Source organism: Mus caroli, unplaced genomic scaffold (assembly GCF_978045245.1).
Source record: "Mus caroli unplaced genomic scaffold, Mus_caroli_1 scaffold_14, whole genome shotgun sequence".
Lineage (NCBI taxonomy): Eukaryota > Metazoa > Chordata > Mammalia > Rodentia > Muridae > Mus > Mus caroli.
Genome location: NW_028227269.1, coordinates 49,852,507 through 49,874,388, shown reverse-complemented (window position 1 = coordinate 49,874,388; position 21,882 = coordinate 49,852,507). Strand labels below are relative to the sequence as shown.

Genomic DNA, 21,882 nt, shown 5'->3' with positions numbered 1-21,882 from the left:
TTTTAATGTTTAGAACCAGCTAAGGGGAAAAGCCAGTAGGCTTCCTCTTATAAAGCCATTGTAGAGCTCTCTGTGTGTTTGTCAAGTGTGTGAGTGTGTTCTTTTAGAAGAAAGTTACTAATCTCTGTCATAGTGGTAGGGTAAATGGGCTGATTGACCTTCACTACAGTTTTAAAGAGTGACTCTTATAGTCTATTTTAGTGACTTTGTCGACAAAAAATTTGGTGCTTTTGGGGGAAAAAAACCATTTCAGTTCGTAAAGAACAAATACCTGTTGTCTAATATTACAACATTTTAAACTATTGTTACTAAAGACCAAATTATATTCTGTATTGTCACTGGCAAAACTGGGATCAGTCATTGGTCTGCATGTTCTTTAGGTCTAATAAAATTGGAGGAAAGGGACTGGGGATGTATCTCAGTGGCAGAGTGCTTGTCTAACAATATCTAACACTCTCTCTCTCTCTCTCTCTCTCTCTCTCTCACACACACACACACACACACACACACACACACATGTCACTGAAAGAAAAAGGAGGATATGAGCTACAGGTTTCCTTGGTCACGCCATCTATCAGAAGGAGAACTAATTAGAGGACTCTTTAAAAGGACCTTTTTGAAAGATTCTATTTCATAGCCCCTAGGATTCTCATGAAAGACAATTCTGCTTAATAAAAATTTCTGTCATTAAAATAAAAAACTTACGCCTTTGGTCCCAGCGCTTAGGAGGCAGAGGCAGAAGGATCTCTTATGAATTTGAGACTGTCCTGCTCCAGGACATAGCAAGCTCTGGAATGACCAGGACTGTATAGAACCACTCTGTCTAAAATAAATAAATACAATAAAATGTTCATTTAATAATTTTATTTTGATTTGTTCATTATATTTTATGCTATGTACTACTCTAGGTAATTATATATGAACTTAAAATGATTTGTAAAGTAGACATTAATTCTTTAAGCAGAGATATTAGAGCAAAAAAATAAGAATTTACTGTGATTACTGCATGCTGCAATGATGGGTGATAGGGAAAGCAGAAATTATAACTTAAAAATGAGGACTTTAACAACATAACCCAGATGAAGTTGTTGAGCCACTTCTCTTCTTGTTCCGGAAGCTGGTCAGTGGGTGATCAGAAATAATCACACAAAAAGAATTTATAAAGAATTGAGTTAATTTGTGATGGTGAAGTTTTTTTTATTTATTGCACTTTTAAGTTTGTGGTAATATTTGTATAGTTGTTAGTGAAAGGAATTGTAGCATTTTGTCTTAAATTATCTTAGAAACAAATTATGAACTTAAGTAATTTTTTTGTACTGGTAAAACGTAAAAAGTAAAATTTGGTTACTGTAATGTGATTCTTAAACTATTGATCTTACAGTTCTTAGCTGCTTCTTGCATTATCAGTAACTATGTACTAATATTGATAGAGATCAGTACTATGTATTATTCATATTCAAGTATAACCATTGAATGATAGCTGAACAGTAACAGTAACTCTCATAATGGTTTAATGTGTGAGATACTTACCATCTTACACATTATATATATTTTATGAAGTCTTTTCAAATTAGATTAGTTGCTGAATTATACCTTCATTTAAGGGACCACTTGAGTCTGGAAACTATCAAATAAAATTTTAAAAACCCTAAATTAACAAATTTACTTTGATAATAGTATATATGAGTTGAATGAATTATTTTCAGTATTAGTAAATTAGTATTAGTATATTTCATTATACCTGCTTCCTATAGTTATTAAATAGATGCCATTTTGTAGGAATTTTTCATAATTCACTAGCGTGAGTTTTTGAATAATATTTTTTAAAGTTCATGAATTTTAAATACTTAGGTTGACTTGTGTAATTTTCTTTCTTGGCATTTAATGTTTGTATTTCCAATGCACAGACTTAAAATTATGTTGAGAATTGTTGCTTACACTTTCAACTATCTTGTTAGTGAGTTATTCCAGTGATGGCGGTTGAATTCAGACTGAGGTATCAATATAGAAAGTGTAATCATGCACAAGACAGAGACGAGGTGGCTAAGTGAAGTGACGTTTTCCTTTCATTCTGACCCAAAACTTAAAAGTTTTATACTCAATGTGAAGTAGTTGTTTTTTACATTAGCATCATCATAATAAATAAAAGAGGGCGTTAAAATGAAGCCATAGTGAAAGTTTTAAAGTTGGAAGGTGTTCCCTTTAGGACTCTTAGTAGTAGTCATCGTTTCCTAGACTGTAGCTGGCACTGACAGGTGGTGTGTCATTGCCTGGAAACTGTCAGACCTGAATGTTCTTTCACTTCCTCAGAAACTAAAAGGACTTAGCAGTCATTTATTGACTTAAAAAATATACCATAAGGTTGGTAGACATTTGTTCCTCCAAAGTGGCTGAAATCTGATTATTTAATCAAAACTGTCCAGTTACAGTTTACCGAAGTTGTAAGGAATCTAAATAGACAACATTTTTGTGTTCAGCCTCCACTCTAGGATAATATATACAGTTTATAATCAATTTGTGGACAATAACTAGCACATTGTAGTTTGAATACATTTATTTATTTCTACCCAGTAATAGGGCTTTTTGTATGTGGAAGTGGGAGGTAGAATTCATAATATTACTGAATTTTGTAACTGTTTCGTGCTTAAATTCCCCACAATATTGTATTGTACTGTATGATTTTTCAGCATTTAAGAAGCGGTTTTGTTCTTTATAGCTGAACCAATAACGTTTCCATCTGGAGGAGGCAAGTCATTTATTATGGGTTCTGATGATGTTTTGTTAAGTGTACTGGGCCTTGGAGACCTTGCAGACTTGACGGTAACAAATGATGCAGACTATAGTTATGATGTAAGTGCAGTTTTATTTTTAATATTTTAATGATTTAATAGAAGGCTCCTTATTCTTTGGAATCATTTGTAAAAGAGAATTAATGTCAAGGTGCATGGGAAAGATAAGTGTGTCGATGTGTTGATTTGCAATAACATGATTTGCTGTAATTTTTTTGTGATGTTTAAATCTTAGGAATTTTGGTGGATTAGGTAGAAGTTATTACTTCAAAATATTGGTTGACAAAATATATCTTGAGTCGTTAACTCTTATTAACTCAGTTGAAGCCATATTTTGGTATTAACACAATAATGGCTGTAGAAATCAGGGTTTTGTTATCGGGATAAGTCTTACAAGCCATGTTTTTGGTTTTGAGCTTTTTATCTTGTCTGTCACCACAAAGTTAGATTTTATCATTTCCTGGATGTTTAACTTGAGATGAGGGCTAGAAAGAGGAGATGGGAAGAACTGGATTAATAGTAGACTAGTGTTGATTAAATGTTTTCTAAGCATAAACACTCGATTGAAAGCTAACAATATTTGTTTACATTTTTTTTACATTCACTTTAGTTTTTCAGCAAATTTGTTTTTTAAACATTTAAAAAATTTTATGCCTAAATTAGGATGCTTTTTTAAAGATTCATACCTTGGTGGGCTTTATTTTTAGAGGATATTTTCAGCTACATTGTAGTAACCTTTTACCTGCTTTAGAACTGGTTTTACGGCTTATCTTTTCTGAAGTAGAACTGAAGGAAAAGAGTAGTAACCTTTATTAATACAAGAATTCGGATCGTGCTCACCTAGCACGCCCAAATCCCTGGGCAGAGTAGCCAGTGCCTAGCACCCTAGCTTTGGGAGACAGAATCAGGAAGACTGTAAGTTCAGGATAACTACACAGTGAGTTCAAGGCTAGCATGGGTGACAGAAGACTCCATCTTAGAAGGAAACAAACAAGCAAAAAAAAAGTAGGAAAATAATTTTTTTTTTAAAGAAAATACTCTTAAAGGGTTTTTATTTTTAGTTTATTGTTTCAAAAGTCCCTTAACTTTCTGCCTTGAAATTTTTTACGTGCTGGCCAATTTCATAAATGGAAACTATTGTGTTTACTGTACCCTTGAGTATTTGGTAATTTTTATATTCCTATTTTGCTTTCATGTAAATTATTATGGCAGTGGCAATTTTCTGTTCTCACGTAACATTTGATAGGAGCTTTGGATTTAGCTTAATAATTAGAAGAAAACATTAAGGAACTTTTCAGTTGATCTAGGTATTTGGAAGTCTAACAAAATTACTTTTCTGAGTTCTTACATAAAGAAATAGACTTGCTCTGAAGTTTTTAAGGTACATTTAAAAGCCCCTGGATATTTTAGTGAAACAGTTCTAAATATGTGTTTTTAAACACACCAAAAAGAAAACAGAAAAAGTCCACATGCCTTTGAGCTTATTACTTTTACCTGTAAATAGTACAATTTTTCGTTTTAGTTGCCTGCCAATAAAGATGCCTTTCGAAAGACTTGGAACCCCAAATACACACTACGTAGTCATTTTGATGGAGTGAGAGCATTAGCTTTTCATCCTGTAGAGCCTGTGCTTGTTACTGCCTCTGAGGACCACACCCTGAAACTTTGGAACCTGCAAAAGACAGTTCCTGCCAAAAAGCAAGTATTTTCATACTAACTTTTTTTTCTTCTAGTTTTGTTCATATGAACACTCTTTTTTACTATCTTTTATCTTTAGTACATCTGTAATAGCAACTAGTGATTTATGGTGATTTAATATGTTCTTTTCTCCCCATCCCTTTTCTCTCTTTTAGGAGTGCCTCTTTAGATGTAGAACCTATCTACACATTTAGGGCCCACATGTAAGTTTACTTGAATTAGTATTTACTGAGCAACAGTTGTTGTTTATAGTTAGCAGTCTTCAAACCTAATTTTCTTAACATTTGATGTTAGAGAAGATACATTAGTTGAATAATGCCTCATTTGATTAATTATATTTGAGTGTAATCTAATAGTACTTTTCAGTTGTACATTTTTACCTAAAATTGCTTTTAGATACTACATTAGTGAATGGATTGAAGGGGAGGGGGTCTTTGAGTTTCTTCTAGAATTTATAACTAATTATCCTCTTTTTCTATAATAGTGGCCCTGTCCTGTCATTAGCTATTAGTTCTAATGGAGAACAGTGTTTTAGTGGTGGCATTGATGCAACCATTCAGTGGTGGACTATGCCTAGTCCTAATGTGGATCCCTATGATACATACGGTAAGTAAATGGGCACAATGGGTCTTTCTAGTTAACAGAACTGACAAAATTCTCTAGTTCGAATGTTATTACAAAGTTGCCCAAGCATATATTCATTTGTTCATCTAGTTCTTCTACTTGCTAGAAAGTTTCATTATTTAAAAGAGAAAAGTCATGCTAGGAGTATTTTAGTGCATGAATTGGTACTTTGTCTTTTGTCTAAAACATATTTCTTAAATGTTAACCTCACTTAAAAAAGAGAGGAAAATTAATTGAAGTAAACCTGTTTTGTTTTGTTTTTTGTTTTTGTTTTTTTTTTTTTTCAAGACAGAGTTTCTCTGTATAGCTCTGTATCTGTATAGCTCTGCAGTCCTGGAATTCACTTTGTAGACCAGGCTGGTCTTGAACTCAGAAATCTGCCTGCCTCTGCCTTCCAAGTGCTGGGTTTAAAGGCATGCACCACCACTGTCCGGTGAAGTAAACCATTTTTAAACTCAAGAGACGATATGATTAATACTTAGATATTAAATAAAAGACAACAGAAACAGTAGGGATAACGGGGGTGGGGTTAATTCATTACTTCACGGAGGGCAAAAAATTTCTTTAATTTCAAAATGAAAAGCAAAACAAGATGTTGACTTTTATAAATGGCACTTTGAGATACTTGTTCTTGATTAAAACTTTAAAAAAACTACATGTTCAACTACACTATGTTGACATTGTTCATGATTTTTAAAATAGCAATAAAAATTTATGAGTTCTCATTGATTGGTTAACATGTGCTCACATTGACATAATGTAAGGAGTAATAGTGAAGACTTTGTTCAAAGAAGTTAGATGAATTTGAAATAAGCGAGGTCTTAAGGGAGGAGTTATGCTTAATTCTTCTTTCTTTTTTTGCTAAGTAATATTAAAGTATAATACTCTCTACAAGAATAATCACTTACGACCTTTTTTACATGAGAACTCAGGAATGGTCTGTATTTAATACTGATTTTTCAAGCTATAAGCAAAAGGGTAAAGGAGTCAAGTTATAAAAAGTTCTAGGCCCACAGAGGCCGAAAGGGATTAATAGCAGCTGCAGTGACAGGAATAAAATAGGAGTTACCCAGGAAATGAGAGGTGACATCACCAAGATTAAATAATAACGGTAGAGCCGGTAAGAAGTAGGCATATTTGCACTAATCCACTGGATTTGTGGTCACCTAGGACTTTAGAAAAGTAAAGAATGGTTGGAAGGAGTGTGACTAGCAGGTAATAATAAAGGATCCTGAAAGTTGCTAGACATGCTGGGGCACCTTTAATCCTAACACTCAGGAGGCAGAGGCAGTCAGATCTCTAGTTCAAGGACAGTCTGGTCTACAGAGTAAGTTCCAGGATAGCCAGTACTTCACAGAGAAACCGTGTTTTAAAAACCAAAATAAATAAATAAGTCAGTAAATAAATTAACTAAATAAAAAGTATATCCATATGTCTGATTTATTTTACACACAATTTATAGAAATTGTGAAAATGCAATAATATTGTTGGAATAAATGATATCATTCATAATTCCATACTTAGAAATATTCACTACCTGTGCTTTGGTTTGTCTTCTTGGGGTTTTTATATTTTGTTTTGCTTTTTGTTTTGAGACAGAGTCTTACTATCTAGCCCTGGTTGGCCTTGGGCTCTTTATGTAGACCAGGCTGGCATATACAACACAGAGATCTGCTTTCCAGGTGCTAGGATAAAAGTCATGCTACTATGCCTGACTTTATGTGTATTTTTATATTTAATTATATGTTAAGTTATATATTATTTGTCAGACTTCTTCCAATTAATGTTTTATTTGTTTCTTCACAGAGTCAAACGTTCTAGCTGGCACTTTAGTTGCTCATACAGATGCAGTCTGGGGTCTTGCCTATAGTGGCATAAAAAATCAATTACTCTCTTGTTCAGCAGATGGCACTATTAGGTTATGGAATCCACAAGAAAAATTGCCATGTGTTTGCACTTACAACGGAGACAAGGGTAAGCCAAATTTGCCTTTATGGGGAGCAGTGTGTTTTGTTTTTGTTTAGATTTGTCACTTATGTTTCTTGTGTATGTCACATGATTGCAGGTGCCCAGAGAGTCTAGACAGAACTGTAGGATCCCCTGTAGCTAGAGTTACAGACAGGCAGTTGTGAGCTACCTGACAAGTGCTAGGAACAAAGTCTAAGTAGCAAGCAAGCAGTCTTAACTGCTATGCTCAAAGAGCCTCTAGTTAATATATATAATTTATATGTATTTTAAAAATATGTGTGGGTACATACGATGTGGATCATAGGGGTGGAACTCAGATCGTCAGGCTTGATTTAAAGGGCCTCCTGTACCTGTTGAGCCATCTTGCTGCTCCAAGATTTCTTTTAAAAACTGGAAAATGAAGAGGACAAAGTAATTATTTCTTTATTAATTCAAAGAGAAATATTTAAAGAATTTTATAAAACTCACCATGATCTTTTTACTTAATCCTGTTTTACTGGAAGTGCCTTGCAGATGTGTACAGTGTGTTTCTTGGCATTTTCAGGAATATGTTCTATTTTTTTTTTTTTTTTTTTTATTATATATAAGTACACTGTAGCTGTCTTCAGACACTCCAGAAGAGGGCGCCAGATCTCGTTGTGGATGGTTGTGAGCCACCATGTGGTTGCTGGGATTTGAACTCTGGACCTTCGGAAGAGCAGTCGGGTGCTCTTACCCACTGAGCCATCTCACCAGCCCATGTTCTATTTTTAATGTAAACATATTTGCATCAAACACTAAGGTAGACAAATGATACTACTTACAGGGTCAGCTACTCTTAAGAACTGATGGGCTCATACTCTCAAATATACCTGCTTTAAAATCCCCAATATGCATGCCTGCCTGCCTGCCTGCCTGCCTAACTGTGTCTTACTGTGTGGCCTGTCTGACCTAGAACTTTATAGATTGGGTTGTACAGAAACTCACTGAGACTGCCTCCCTAGTTAAAGTCATCTACTACCATGCCCAGTCTCAGGCTTCATGTTTATAGACCCAGAATTTGACGTGTAGACTTGTATTAACTTCTTGGTAAGGCTTACATATATGACAAGAGTCTTCCCCAGAGAATGATATAGGGGAATGCCAGGTTAGGAGGTGAGAAGTTTTGGGGGCATTTTTGTTTGTCTGTTTGTTTTGTTTTTTGTTGGTTGGTTTTCATTAAGAAATGAACTAATTTCTTTTCTTTACCTTAAAAGAAAATGCATCACAGAATACATATTACTCCATACTTTTTTATGTAGCTGAGACGGGTTTCTTACCATCCTACCCTAACACATTGCTTTCTTTTTCATTATTATTATTAGAGTGAGTGAGTGAGAGAGAGAGAGAGAGAGAAAGAGAGAGAGAGGCAGGGAGAGAGAATGAAAATTTATGTACACCGGTAAATATATCTGAATCTATTTTGGGCCCCTTACAGAACATGGAATACCTACATCAGTTGATTTTATAGGCTGTGATCCAGCCCATATGGTTACGTCTTTCAACACTGGTAGTGCGGTAATTTATGATTTAGAAACATCACAGTCATTAGTGATGCTTTCCTCACAGGTAGATTCTGGTAAGTTTTTTTGAATTTCTTTGAAATTTCTTTTACAAGATTATTATTACATGAAAGAGATTGGTATTTTAGCTAATTTTCATGTTGACTATGAATTGAGGTTAGAAAACAATTTGTTATACTCATTGTACATCATTTGTACTGTTTCCTCAAAGAGTAGGTATATAGAAACAAAAATGTAACTTGAAAATGAAAGCAAAGGAAATATTTTGATCTGGAAATATATGTGAGCCAAGCATAGTGGCACATACCTTAGTCCCATCACTTGGGTGGCAGGTCTTTGTGAGTTTGAGGTCAACCAGATATATCTATCTATTGAGTTCTAGGACAGCCAGGCCTATATAGAGAAACCCTGTTTCCAAGAAGAAAAAAAAATGCTAGGAACCTGATAGAGTCATTACCTATTTTCAGAAGTTATCTACAAAGAGTATTCCAAATGTTGCACAAGATGTCTATTATAGCTTCTTTAAAGAATCCATAGAAGTCTGGAGATTTGGTTAAGTATAAGTCTGCTTACCTACGAGTTGCCTTTTAAGTTGAAGAGCTTTGGGAGTTTATCAAGTTTCCCATTGGAGATTTTGCTGATTGCGTTCCTATGGTGGTATTTTATAGGGCTCCTCTTACCTCACACATACCACACACACACACACACAATCTGTTGTTTATCTTTTTGTAATTTATCTGTCTTTTCATTAACTGTGGAAAATTGGCTTTTCTTGTTCCTTCCCTGTTTAACTAAAATACCCAGAAATTTTCTTTTGTCAGTTCTCAAAATATTTTTAATTTTATATAAAAATGTATTTGTTTTTCAGTTCATTGAAGGTGTTCCCTTCAGTACACTGTTTAGATGATACCAGTTTAGCCAGTGGGAGCTTATTATTCAGGTTGGCTCCTTAGTCTCTGACATGGTTCTGATAGCTTTGTTGCTTTCTCAGGTCGGCAAAACAATGTAAGCCCATCTGGCTCACTTTGTAACTCAGGCCTGAGTTCATCCACTTCCCTAAAAAACTGGTTGGTGTTAATAGGAGTGGCAACATTCTCGTTGCTAACCTATCAGCCTCACCCTTCTGGTCTTTCTGACTTCAGGAGTGTTCACTGTTTGGTCTTTTTTTTTTTAAAAAAACAGACTTAGGAAACATGTTTTTGTTGTTGTTGTTAATGTAAAAGACTTGTGGTTCAAACTCAGATTTATCTTGGTTCTCACAGAATCCTCATCTTGTCATTCTCATTTGATACATCCTGTGAGTCTCACACAGCTGTCAGTTGCCACCTCCAGCAGCTCAACTGTAGTCTGTACCTAGCTTATATTCCCTGTGGACATGTGCTCATAGTCACTGCATTTTATGGTACTTGAAATATTTTTCTTTTGAGATTATACCACCAGTTCACTGGGTTAAGTTTACTGCTTTTTAAAATATGGATTGTTTCATAGTGATGTGAAATGTTTGCATGTTTCTCTGGCCAGATCTCAGGTTATATTTGAGGCGAAAGGGTTGTTTTGTCCTTGAACTCATTCTTGCCTTATCCTACCAAGCACTACAATTATAAACTCCCAAGTTATGGTGACTGTCCTTCCTGGTGTCCTTTCAGCCCTGTCCTCCTCCTCCAGGTCTGAATAAGATAAGTGGGTTCTTAAATTTAATATCTGAGGATTCTGACCAGGGATTCAGAGTGAATAAGAGTAAAGAACTGTTACCCACTTTGTGCTTGAAGGTTTGAATTGTAGATCAGTTTTGTGCTAAAGATCCAGCCCAGGTCCTAACATAGGCCAGACTACTAAGCTGTTATTAATATAGCTTTAACCCGGCTAGTTTGTATTTTAAACTACTGTGTTCCTTTATTTTTCAGGTTTACAATCTAGTAATCACATTAACAGAGTAGTAAGTCACCCTACACTTCCTGTTACAATAACTGCTCATGAAGACAGACACATCAAGTTTTTTGACAATAAAACGGGTAAGACTGTTGATTTGAGATTATTGAAAGTACCATTCTTTTATATAAAGCAAGTTGTCTTTTGGTTTATAAAATAATCAGGTTAAACGTTTCCTGAGGTGCTAGGGATTCCTGAAGTGTTTTAATTACCCAACCACCCCAGGTCTGCATTCCTTAATTACCCACCCACCCCAGGTCTGCATTCCTCCGCTAAGCCCATGGAACTCAGTTTACTTTACTTAATATAGCACTCTTTTTTTTTAATATTTTTTTTATTACGTATTTTCCTCAATTACATTTCCAATGCAATCCCAAAAAGTCCCCCATACGCTCCCGCCCACTCCCCTACCCACCCATTCCCACCTTTTGGCCCTGGCGTTCCCAGTATAGCACTCTTAAATGTCCCAAGTTTCATTTTTGACTATATGTAATTCTTTGCCTAACTAACACCATTTTCATTGGATATACATTCTTTCATTTGAATACTTTTCATATTATGTTTTAATACACCAGAAATATATCACTTACTGGCATTTTAAGTATGTTCTTAAAAACTTTCTGAGTGGATCAAATTCTGGTGTAGTAGGTATGTTTGTTGAATAGCTTATAGTTGAATCATAGATGTATACACAGTTTTTAACTTCTGTTTCATGTGCATTGGTGTTTCAGTTTTTAACTTCTAAAAATTTATTGTGTGTATGATTTATGTAATTGGAAGCATGGGTGTCAATCTGGAAGTCATAGAAGGACTTTGTGTTCTGGCCTTCATTTATATAGGATGTATGCATCAAATTCAGGCCATCAGGCTTGTGTATCAAATGCCTTACCTGCTGAACCATTGCACTGGTCCAGTGTATTTATTTTTAAGGACTGCTTTTCCTGTTACCATGTGAAATGTTACATAAGATACTATCTTTTGTCAACTTTTATTTTGTTGGGGAGGGGGCAGATGCTGGAAAATGAACCCAGTGCTTAGCACATTATAGTCAATGTGCTGAACTACTGAACTACATTTTAGTAGGAATCTGTTCATCTTAATGGAAGAGGGTGTTACTAAAAGAATGGAACCATAAAAAAAGTTGGTTAAATGAGAGAAACTGCAAGTATGTATTAGTGAAAATGGGATCATTGTTACCGGAAGAGGTCTGAAATGTTATGATCACCATTAGAGGACCAACATCTCACTTGATCCAGCATTGTATCCCTCTATTCATAGTCTGTCTGGTGGATTAATCACAGTCTCAAGTGACTGTACATAATATAGAAAAGACTTAATTAAATTAAGATATTGGGCAGTAGTCTGCGGGGAGATGGCTCTGTGTGTAATAGCTTTTACTCTGCAATCTTGAGGATCTGAGTTCAAATTTCTAGCATCCATATAAAAAACTTAGCATGACTACATGTACCTGTAATCCTGGTACTGGTGGACAGAGACAAACAGATTCTGAGAGCTTGATTAGCCAACTTAGCCCAAAGGGTAAGTGTATGGCTCACTGTCAAGGCAGTAAATAAAGAGAGTGATGCATAAGAAGATATGCGACATTCTTGCTTTGGCTTCTTTGTTTGTGCTCATATAAATATTAAAAAACTGATAGATGTGCTATGTTATCAGCAGGTGTGGTCATCTACACAAGGTCAACTCATTCCAGGGTATGTACAGGAAAGGGCAGAGGGGCTCAAGAGCTATCACTCCTAACTGGGGAACTATTGACAATTGATAACTTCTGGAAGAAAGAGAGTCTATTTTCTTTATGGGTGTGGCTGACCATACACCTGTGAAGATATAAGCAGCGCAAATTGGACTTGGTAGATGCTGCTGCTGCTTGCTTTCTTGGGCTGAAGAGATAGATGGCTCAGTGCTTGACAGGATGTACTGCTCTGAAGAGGACCCCGGGTTTAGTTCCCAGCGCTTACATAGTAGTCTTTATAACTCCAGTTCCACAGGATCCAGCACTTTTTGCATGCACACATGTAGAGCACTTTCATATTTGCAGGCAAAACACTTGAAGTCATAAAAATAATTTTTTAAAAGAGCAGCCTGTTGGAGTAGCTCAAAAAAGTAGGTCATGCTGAAGAGTTAGAGGCAGGATTACCGGTTCAAATTTGAGGCCAGCATGGACTACACATTTTATTTTTACAAACCTAAGGATTACAGATCATTGCAGAAGATGGACAGGGCAGGGAGTCTGCTGTGAGACTAGTAGTATCAGAAGATATACCCATAAAGTCTCACCAACATGACTACCTAACATAAGCTGAGCAAGAACAATGACAATAGCTAGGCCACAGTGGGGGAATGACCACAGAGCCTCAACCCCACACAGCCGTAGGACTAGGAAATTTTCAAAGTAGAAGAAAGTGTTCCCCAGGGAACAAATGGTCAACCCTGAGAACAAACATACAAGTAACATAATTCATACTGAGCAAGTTATCTTTAGGTATATGTGTATACTGTGTGCACATAAAAGCTAATACAAAAAAGGCCATGAATTTGAAAGAGAAAGTGGTGGAGGGTGTGACTTGGGAAGGAATCTTATTCACTGTTCTATTGTTGTGAAGAGGTACCATCACCACAGCAACTCTTATAAAAGAAAACATTTAATGTGGCTTGCTTGCATTTTTAGAGGCTTTCTCCATTTTTATCATAGTCTTGATGGTGGGTCTGGAAGAAAAGGAGAAAGTGAGGAGGCTATGATCAGGATACAAAGTGAATACATAAACTAATTAATAGAAAAAATAAGGAAGAGAGACTGACTAGGATTGGCTTGGGCTTTTGAAATTCCAAAGCCCACCCCCAGTGACTCCAACAAAGGCCACACCTCCTAATCCTTCTCAAGTTGTACCATTCCTGATGACCGAGCATTCAAATATATGACATTGTAGGGGCCGTTCTCATTCAGACCACCACAGAGGGTTTGGGGGAGAATAGAGAAGGGTGAAATAGTGTAATTATTTTATAATCTCAAAAATAGAGAAGAAGACATAAAATGGGGGTGGAGATGAAAGGAATGAGGAGTGAAGTTGATTAAGCGAAATACATTGTATAAGACTCAAAGTAAAACTGTATACTTAAAAATTATTAAGTGATGGTGCATGCCTTTAATCCCAGCACACTAGAGGCAGAGGCAGGTGGGTCTCTTGTTTTTTATAAAAAACAATTTCCATTTAATCAGCATGGGTGTTATTTCATTATATATTCCTTTTTATAAGCATAACTTTTTAAAATTTATTTTATGTATGTGAGTATACTGAAGCTGTACAGATGGGTATGAGCCTTCATGTGGTTGTTGGGAATTGCAATTTTAGGACCTCTGCTCGCTCCATCAACCCCGCTTGCTCTGGTCGGTCCTGCTCCCTCCAGTCAACTCTGCTCGTTTAGTCCCTGTTTGCTCTAACCCAAAGATTTATTTATTATTATACATAAGTACACTGTAGCTGACTTCAGATGCACCAGAAATGGGCGTCAGATCTCATTTTGGGTGGTTGTGAGCCACTATGTTGTTGCTGGGATTTGAACTCAGGACCTTTGGAAGAGCAGTCAGTGCTTTTACCTGCTGAGCCATCTTGCCAGCCCTCATTATATATTTCTAATGAAATACAGAAAATCTTATAAATTTAAGTTGTGATCATCTGCTAGAGTGCTAGTCCAGCGTGATATTTTATACTGGGAAATAAAAGAGGTCGACTCTCCTTAACCTTAACCTCAGGCCACAACTGTTGACCTGAATACAAAACTAGAACACAAATACATAAAACAGCCCCGTAAACTATAAAAGTTTGACCATACTTCGGCAGTACTAAGCAGCTACTACTTGAGAAAAAAGCAAGATGCCTCTGTTGACTTCTGTTTATATATCATTATCACTAAAATTAAGAAATTAATTTTAGAAGTTTCTGATACCTGAATAACAGAACATTCACTTAATTATTTTTTTTTTTCCAAGACAGGGTTTCTCTGTGTGTAGCTTTGGCTGTCCTGGAAGTCTTTCTGCTAACCAGGCTAGCCTCAAGCTCACAGAGTTCCATCTGCCTCTGCCTCCCAAGTGCTGGGATTAAAGGCATGCAGTGTTATACACCGCCCAATTTTTAAAATATATATTTGTGTATGTGAGGATATGTGTTTAAAGGCAAGAAGACAACTTGCAAGAGTTGGTTTTCCTTTCTGAACTCAATCCCACGTTGTTATGCTTGGTGGCAAGCACCTCTCTGGGTCTTGATGACCGCAGAATGAATCAATTTATGGTGTTGCTTTTTCTTCTTCAAATTATATGTTGCCAGTGCAGAATACTCTTTCCCTCAAAGACTTTATACTCCACTATATTCACAGCCTGTTTTTTTTTTTTTTTTTTTTTTAAAGATTTATTTTATTTATTATATGTAAGTACACTGTAGCTGTCTTCAGACACTCCAGAAGAGGGCATCAGATTTCGTTACGGATGGTTGTGAGCCACCATGTGGTTGCTGGGATTTGAACTCGGGACAATTGGAAGAGCCGTTGGCGCTCTTAACAACTGAGCCATCTCGCCAGCCCCCTCACAGCCTGTTTTAAATTTCAACTTGGTGAGTTGCCACAGAGGTTAAGAGTCCTTGAGCTTCTTGGAAAGAACCCATGAAGCTCACAACCATCTGTAAGACTAGTTCCCAGGCTTCCCTCTGCTGACATTTGCAGACACCAGGTACCTACTTGGAGTACATACATATATGCAGTCAAAACATAAACATAAGATTACTCTTTTTCCATTTATTTATTAATACTGATCGCTGTCCCTCTCCCCCTATCCCTTTCCCCTTTCTCTTTTCCTCTGAGAGGGTGGAGGCCCTCCTTGGGTATCCACCTACCCTGGTACATCAAGTCTCTGCTGGACTAGGCGTACCCTCTTCCACTAAGGCCATACAAGGCAGCCCAGTTAGGAGAATGGATTTCACAAATAGGCAACAACTTTAGGGACAGCCCCTACTCTAGTTGTTGGGGACCACATGAAGACCGAGCTGCACATGTGTTACATTTGTGCAGGGGATCTAGGTCCTGCCCATGTATACAGATGCCTTTTAGTTGATGGTTCAGTCTCTGAGAGCTCCCAAGGGCTCAAGTTAGTTGGTTCTGTTGGACTTCCTGTGCTGTTCTTGTCCACTTCTGGGTCCTTAATCCTTCCCCTTGCTTTTCCATAAATGTCCCTGAGCTCCATCCAATGTTTGGCTGTGGGTGTCTGTTTTAGTCAGCTGCTGGATGGAGCAAGCATACTACTGCATACATTAATACTGTCTGTCAGGGATTACTGCCTGCCCCCATGGGATGGGTCTCAAGATGGGCCAGTTATTGGTTGACCATTCCCTCAGTCTCTGCTCCATCCCCTGTCCCTGTATTTCTTGTAGACTGTAGCTGTATCCAATTAACGCTGTCCAGTTCCATCCCTGTAATGGAAACAGTGCTTCTCGCTGCCCCCCTCCTGCACCCCCATGTTCTGGGTTCCCAATTGAAAGACACATTCACACAGCTTTTATATTTGTATATGCCTTAAACAGATCAATGGCTGGACCACTTCCTAACCTCCACATGTCTAATCCACCCCCCAATATTCCCAGGTTATTACTAAATCCTCCATCTTGGCTGCCCCAGACCTAGATGTGCTACATCCCCAGCACCTACATGATGGCTATGTTCTCTGTCCTGCATCTCTCAGGAGTAGCGTCTTGGTTTTACTTCTCCAGGCATGGCAGAACTCTTTCCTCCTCCTCGGAACCTTGCCCAGGAATTCTTAAAGTCCTGCCTCTGTGCCCAGTCATTGCCCTCTGGCAACTTTATTTACCAATCAGAACCGACTGGAGTCAGAGTCCATCTTTCTTACACATGGAACACTGCCAACAGGTTTGGGGGAACCTAAATAACATGAGAATCCGAGCAGCTACAGTAGAGAGGACAAATTTTGGGTTGAAAGTTTTTTGGACTGTTGGTGTCCTTATCCCTCCACTGGGAGTCCTCCCTGTTTATAGGAGGTAGCCATAACCCCAATGTAGGAGTCTAAGGCCAACCCTATGACTTCTGTGAGCCTCCCCCCCAGGTCTCTGGCACGTCCTAGAAATGTCCCCCACCCTATCAGCTGCATATTTCCTGTATTCTCCTGGCCCTTGTTTTTAATAACTGAATAGTATTTTACATTGTGTACATGAACCACATTATCTGTATCGATTCTTTGGTTGAGGGACATTGGAAATAACCTGAGTTTCTGGGTATTACAAACAAAGTTGCTATGAACATAGTGGCTCATCTTTTGGGTATGTGCCCAGGAATGATACTAGGTATCATTAGAACCAGGTAGAACTATTTCCACAATTTTTTGAGAAACCACTAGATTGATTGACAGAATGGTTATATCAGTTTGTACTCCCACGAACAATGGAGAAGTGTTCCCCTTGCTCCACATCTTCTCCAGCATGTTCTGTCGCTTGAGTTTTTGATCTTAGCCATTCTGATGGGTGTAAGATGGAATTTCAGGGTCAGTTTTCTCTGTATTCCCTTTTAAGTGCTTCTTAACCATTGGAGATTCCTCTGTTGGGAATTCTCTGTTTAGCTCTGTACCCCATTTTTCAATTGGGTTGTTTGGTTTGTTAAAGTCTAACTTCATGAGTCCTTTATATAGTTTGGATATTATCCCTCTGTCTGATGTAAAGTTAGTGAAGATCTTTTCCCAGTCTGCCGTTTTTTTTCTTATTGATAATTTCCTTAAATTTAAACTTGCAAACACACACACACACAAATAAGTGAATCTTTATTGTGTAGTGGATTTTATAGTAAAACACTACACAATATTCAACCCAGGAAAGGAACCCAGGACAGACCAAAATATGATTGTGCCTGTCTTAGTCAGGGTTTCTATTCCTGCACAAACATCATGACCAAGAAGCAAGTTGGGGAGGAAAGGGTTTATTCAGCTTACACTTCCATGCTGCTGTTCATCACCAAAGGAAGTCAGGACTGGAACTCAAACAGGTCAGGGAGCAGGAGCTGATGCAGAGGCCATGGAGGGATGTTCTTTACTGGCTTGCCTCCTCTGGCTTGCTCAGCCTACTCTCTTATAGAACCCAAGACTACCAGCCCAGGGATGGTCCCACCCACAAGGGGCCTTTCCCCCTTGATCACTAATTAAGGAAATGCCTTACTTACAGTTGGATCTCATGGAGGCATTTCCTCAACTGAAGCTCCTTTCTCTGTGATAACTCCAGCTGTGTCAAGTTGACACAAAAATAGCCAGTACAATTGACCCCTTGTCAACTTGACACACAAACACATCACTAGTAAGCCTCAACCTTTACATTCTTATTCATCCCCAAGATCTAAATAACTTTAAAAGTCCCACAGTCTTTACATATTCTTAAAATTTCAATCTCTTTAAAATATCCGTCTCTTTTAAAATCCAAAGTCTTTTTACAATTAAAAGTCTCTTAACTGTGGGCTCCACCAAAACAGTTTCTTCCTTCAAGAGGGAAAATATCAGGGCACAGTCACAATCAAAGCAAAAATCAATCTTCAACCGTCCAAAGTCTGGGATCCAACTCACGATCTTCTGGGCTCCTCCAAGGGCTTGGGTCACTTCTCCAGCCATGCCCTTTGTAGCACACATGTCGTCCTCTGGGCTCCAGATGCCTGTACTCCACTGCTGCTGCTGCTCTTGGTGGTCATCTCGTGGTACTGGCATCTCCAAAACACTGCGTGACCCCTTCAGTCCTGGGCCTTCAATTACAACTGGGGCTGCACCTTCACCAATGGCCTTCCATGGCCTCTCACAGTGCCGAGCCTGAACTGCTGTGTGACCCCTTCATGCCTTCAAAACCAGTACCACCTGGGTGACCCTTACACATTACCAAGTCCCACTGCAGAAGGAGTACAAACTTGCCTATCTCTGGAACACAACCTCTTTGTGCTTTCAAAAAACACTTCCCAGAAGATGTCACCTCAACGATGCTGGTCTCTTCTTAATCACCGCTAATTTCTTAGCTCCAGCTAACCAGCATCAATAGTCCCAGTAATGCAAAGTTTTTGCTTTAGTAGTTCTGGTATCTTGTTAATCACAGCTGATTCTTCAGCCCCAGCTAACCAGAACTACAAAAACTTCACAATAAAAACAGCAATGGCCCTGAAGAGAGTCTTTAATTTTCCCTCTGAAATTTCACAAACCAGGCCTCCATCTTCTACACTGTTCTCAGCATTATCTTCCAAGCTCCTACACAACATCTGACAGAGCTCTTAACAACGAATGGATCTTCAAGCCCAAAGTTCCAAAGTCCTTCCACAGTCCTCCCCAAAACATGGTCAGGTTGTCACAGGAATACCCCACTCTGCTGGTACCAATTTGTCTTAGTCAGGGTTTCTATTCCTGCACAAACATCATGACCAAGAAGCAAGTTGGGGAGGAAAGGGTTTATTCAGCTTACACTTCCATGCTGCTGTTCATCACCAAAGGAAGTCAGGACTGGAACTCAAACAGGTCAGGGAGCAGGAGCTGATGCAGAGGCCATGGAGGGATGTTCTTTACTGGCTTGCCTCCTCTGGCTTGTTCAGCCTACTCTCTTATAGAACCCAAGACTACCAGTCCAGGGATGGTCCCACCCACAAGGGGCCTTTCCCCCTTGATCACTAATTGAGAAAATGCCTTACAGTTGGATCTCATGGAGGCATTTCCTCAACTGAAGCTCCTTTCTCTGTGATAACTCCAGCTGTGTCAAGTTGACACAAAAATAGCCAGTACAGTGCCTAAATCCTACTTGGTGAACCAAAAAGGTCTTAACTGGGGTTCCTACCTAACCGGGTCTGGATGGGTGGGAGCTCCGTCCTAATCGGTGACCTGGAAAGGTCTTACTGAGGCTTCCTAACAGGAGCACGCACGGGTGAGAGCTACTTACAGAATAGATTTAAAAACAAAAACCAGCTGCAGTAGGGAAAGGCCCACCCCAGTGTGAGTAACGGTGGAGCTCTCTGCACAACTTGGAGGTAGGTTTGCAGATGGGAGAAATCTCTAAAAAGGAGTTGTTTACTGCTTCTAAAAAACTTAAGGGCTGGAGAAATGGCTCAGTGGCTAAGAAGCACATACTATTCTTATGGAAAGAGTCTCAGTACCCACATCAGGCAGTTCTAGCTTCAGGAAGCCAACACCTCTATGACTTCCTGGCACATACGTAGACACACATACAGAACATTTACATCAATTAAAATTTAATTTAAAAAAAAAAAGGTGGGACAGGATTTCCTGAGTCTTCCAAGTTTTTACTTTTCTCAGATATGTAACCTACTGTTTATCTTCTGACTCTAGTGAGCATCCTTTCCCCCGCCCCCTACCTGTAGAGGAATGCTTCATTTAGGAGCAGAGTCTTTTAAAAATAACTAATGGTAAAAATTTTCTTTAGTCTATTAGTATGGTAGATGCATCTTGAAAAATATGTGAAAGAAGCCAGACACAAAAGCCATATATTCAGAATCTAGTGTAAAGCATCTAGAATTGGCCAGTTTCTAGAAAGGGCCCTTGTTGCTAGGGATTGGGGAAAGATTATAGACTTGGAACAAGGTTTTCTTTCTCGGTGATGGGCTCTGAAGTAGTAGTGGTTGCTCACGGGGAATTGTGTGCTCCTAGATCATTAACTACTAACTTGTTTGTTGTGATTACGTTCCAAAACTTAAAAATGCTGTGATGGTGCTTGTTCTGTGTTGGTAGTGTGCTTCAGCCTTTGCCTCCCAACATCAACCTTCTGCTATGTTTTACAGGTAAAATGATCCATTCTATGGTAGCTCATTTGGATGCTGTTACAAGTTTAGCAGTAGATCCCAATGGAATCTATTTGATGTCTGGAAGTAAGTTTGAACTTGAGTACAACCTACAAACTTTTATAAGAGAATTGTTCCTTAGTAACAAGCATTTTTTTTTTCCTTTCTTCTTTTACAGGCCATGACTGTTCCATTAGATTATGGAATTTGGACAGTAAGACATGTGTACAAGAAATAACAGCTCATAGGAAGAAATTGGATGAGTCAATTTATGATGTTGCTTTCCATCCATCAAAGGCATATATTGCCAGTGCAGGAGCTGATGCTCTTGCCAAAGTATTTGTGTGAACCAACATAGACTCACATTGTAGAAAAAAAAGATTGACTTGGTCAGAAAGGGGGTCTGCATCACTGCCATCATGAAGGTTCCTGACATGACACTACCTGTGATCTGGCTGGTGAAAGCTACTGGGGCAGGCAGAAATTGGGAGTCACATCCTAATGTCAGGTTTATTAGTTTAACTGTAATTAACTGTATTTTGTGGGACAGAAAGAAAAAGGACTCCAGTATCTCTGCCCTATACTGGATATGAACTGAGCGGTTTTTGTTTTTGTTTTTTAAGGTGTTTAAGCCAATGTGGAGTCTGATCTTAGGGGGAAAGGACTTTTTGTTGGACTCTGTGTGCTGCCTTAGGGTTAGGAATGTGGTGCTCTGGTGGGGAAGCAAGCTCCAAGAGTAGCTTTTTTCATCTCTTAGTGATCTTATGTTTATCAGTTGAATGCCACAGATTCCCTTTTAAACTTATTTTGCTTTAAAAAAAAAAAGAAAAAAGAAAAAAGAAAGAAAAGAAAATTTAACTTAAAATATTTTAGCATTAGTTGCACAAAATGTTTGGATAAAATTCTAGTTTTTATAAGTCTTTTTATATATTTAGCCTGTCACAACAGTGCTCAAGATCATATTGATGTTTTTTCTGCATTATACAACCCTAAAACACAGAGATCTCACTAACCTGCCACCTATAACCACTTTCTTTCCTCCTTTTACCTAATACAGCTCAGCTAAGTCCTTCATAAAGATGATAAATCAATCACCTTTGTCTACATGTCTTCATGAACCAAGGACTATTAAGTGTATTAAAACAAAGCTGTGGAGTTTAGTACTCCAAAGGAACTCTTTAAAAACTAATCTTGACATCCTATCACTATGTGATATTTTGTACATCTTACTGTATTTACAAGTTTATTTATCAAGGATTATCCATCTTGCTAATAGCCTATTATTTATTTTACCTTTTGTTGGTCTTTATATCCTTTTATTAATGTGCTAAAGGAACCTGTATATCTATTTTGGAACTCTTTGAACAGTCTAAAATAGACTAAAAATGGAATATTTTATAGTTAAGTTACAAACCAAGATGTTTCTCCCCAAGATACTATCTTGATTTACCATGATTCTAAAACAAAATGAACTAGTTAAAAAATTGGAGAATATTTTATTACCATTACAAATAAGA

At 37.9% G+C, this 21,882-nt stretch overlaps 1 protein-coding gene across 5 annotated transcripts in view; it reads left to right on the top strand.

Annotated features, from left to right (window-relative positions):
- Positions 1–21,218, top strand: part of Strn3 (striatin 3) — a 75,627-nt gene extending 54,409 nt beyond the window's left edge. For all 5 annotated transcript variants that reach the window (XM_021179720.3, XM_029484720.2, XM_021179721.3 and 2 more), the window contains 9 exons: positions 2,717–2,850; positions 4,312–4,487; positions 4,643–4,690; positions 4,972–5,093; positions 6,918–7,085; positions 8,536–8,676; positions 10,525–10,632; positions 20,366–20,452; positions 20,544–21,218. In XM_021179720.3, coding sequence (XP_021035379.1) covers positions 2,717–2,850; positions 4,312–4,487; positions 4,643–4,690; positions 4,972–5,093; positions 6,918–7,085; positions 8,536–8,676; positions 10,525–10,632; positions 20,366–20,452; positions 20,544–20,713 — 1,154 coding nt within the window. In that variant the 3' untranslated portion in view covers positions 20,714–21,218. The remainder of the gene's footprint in view (positions 1–2,716; positions 2,851–4,311; positions 4,488–4,642; positions 4,691–4,971; positions 5,094–6,917; positions 7,086–8,535; positions 8,677–10,524; positions 10,633–20,365; positions 20,453–20,543) is intronic.
- The last annotated feature ends 664 nt before the right edge of the window (positions 21,219–21,882 follow it).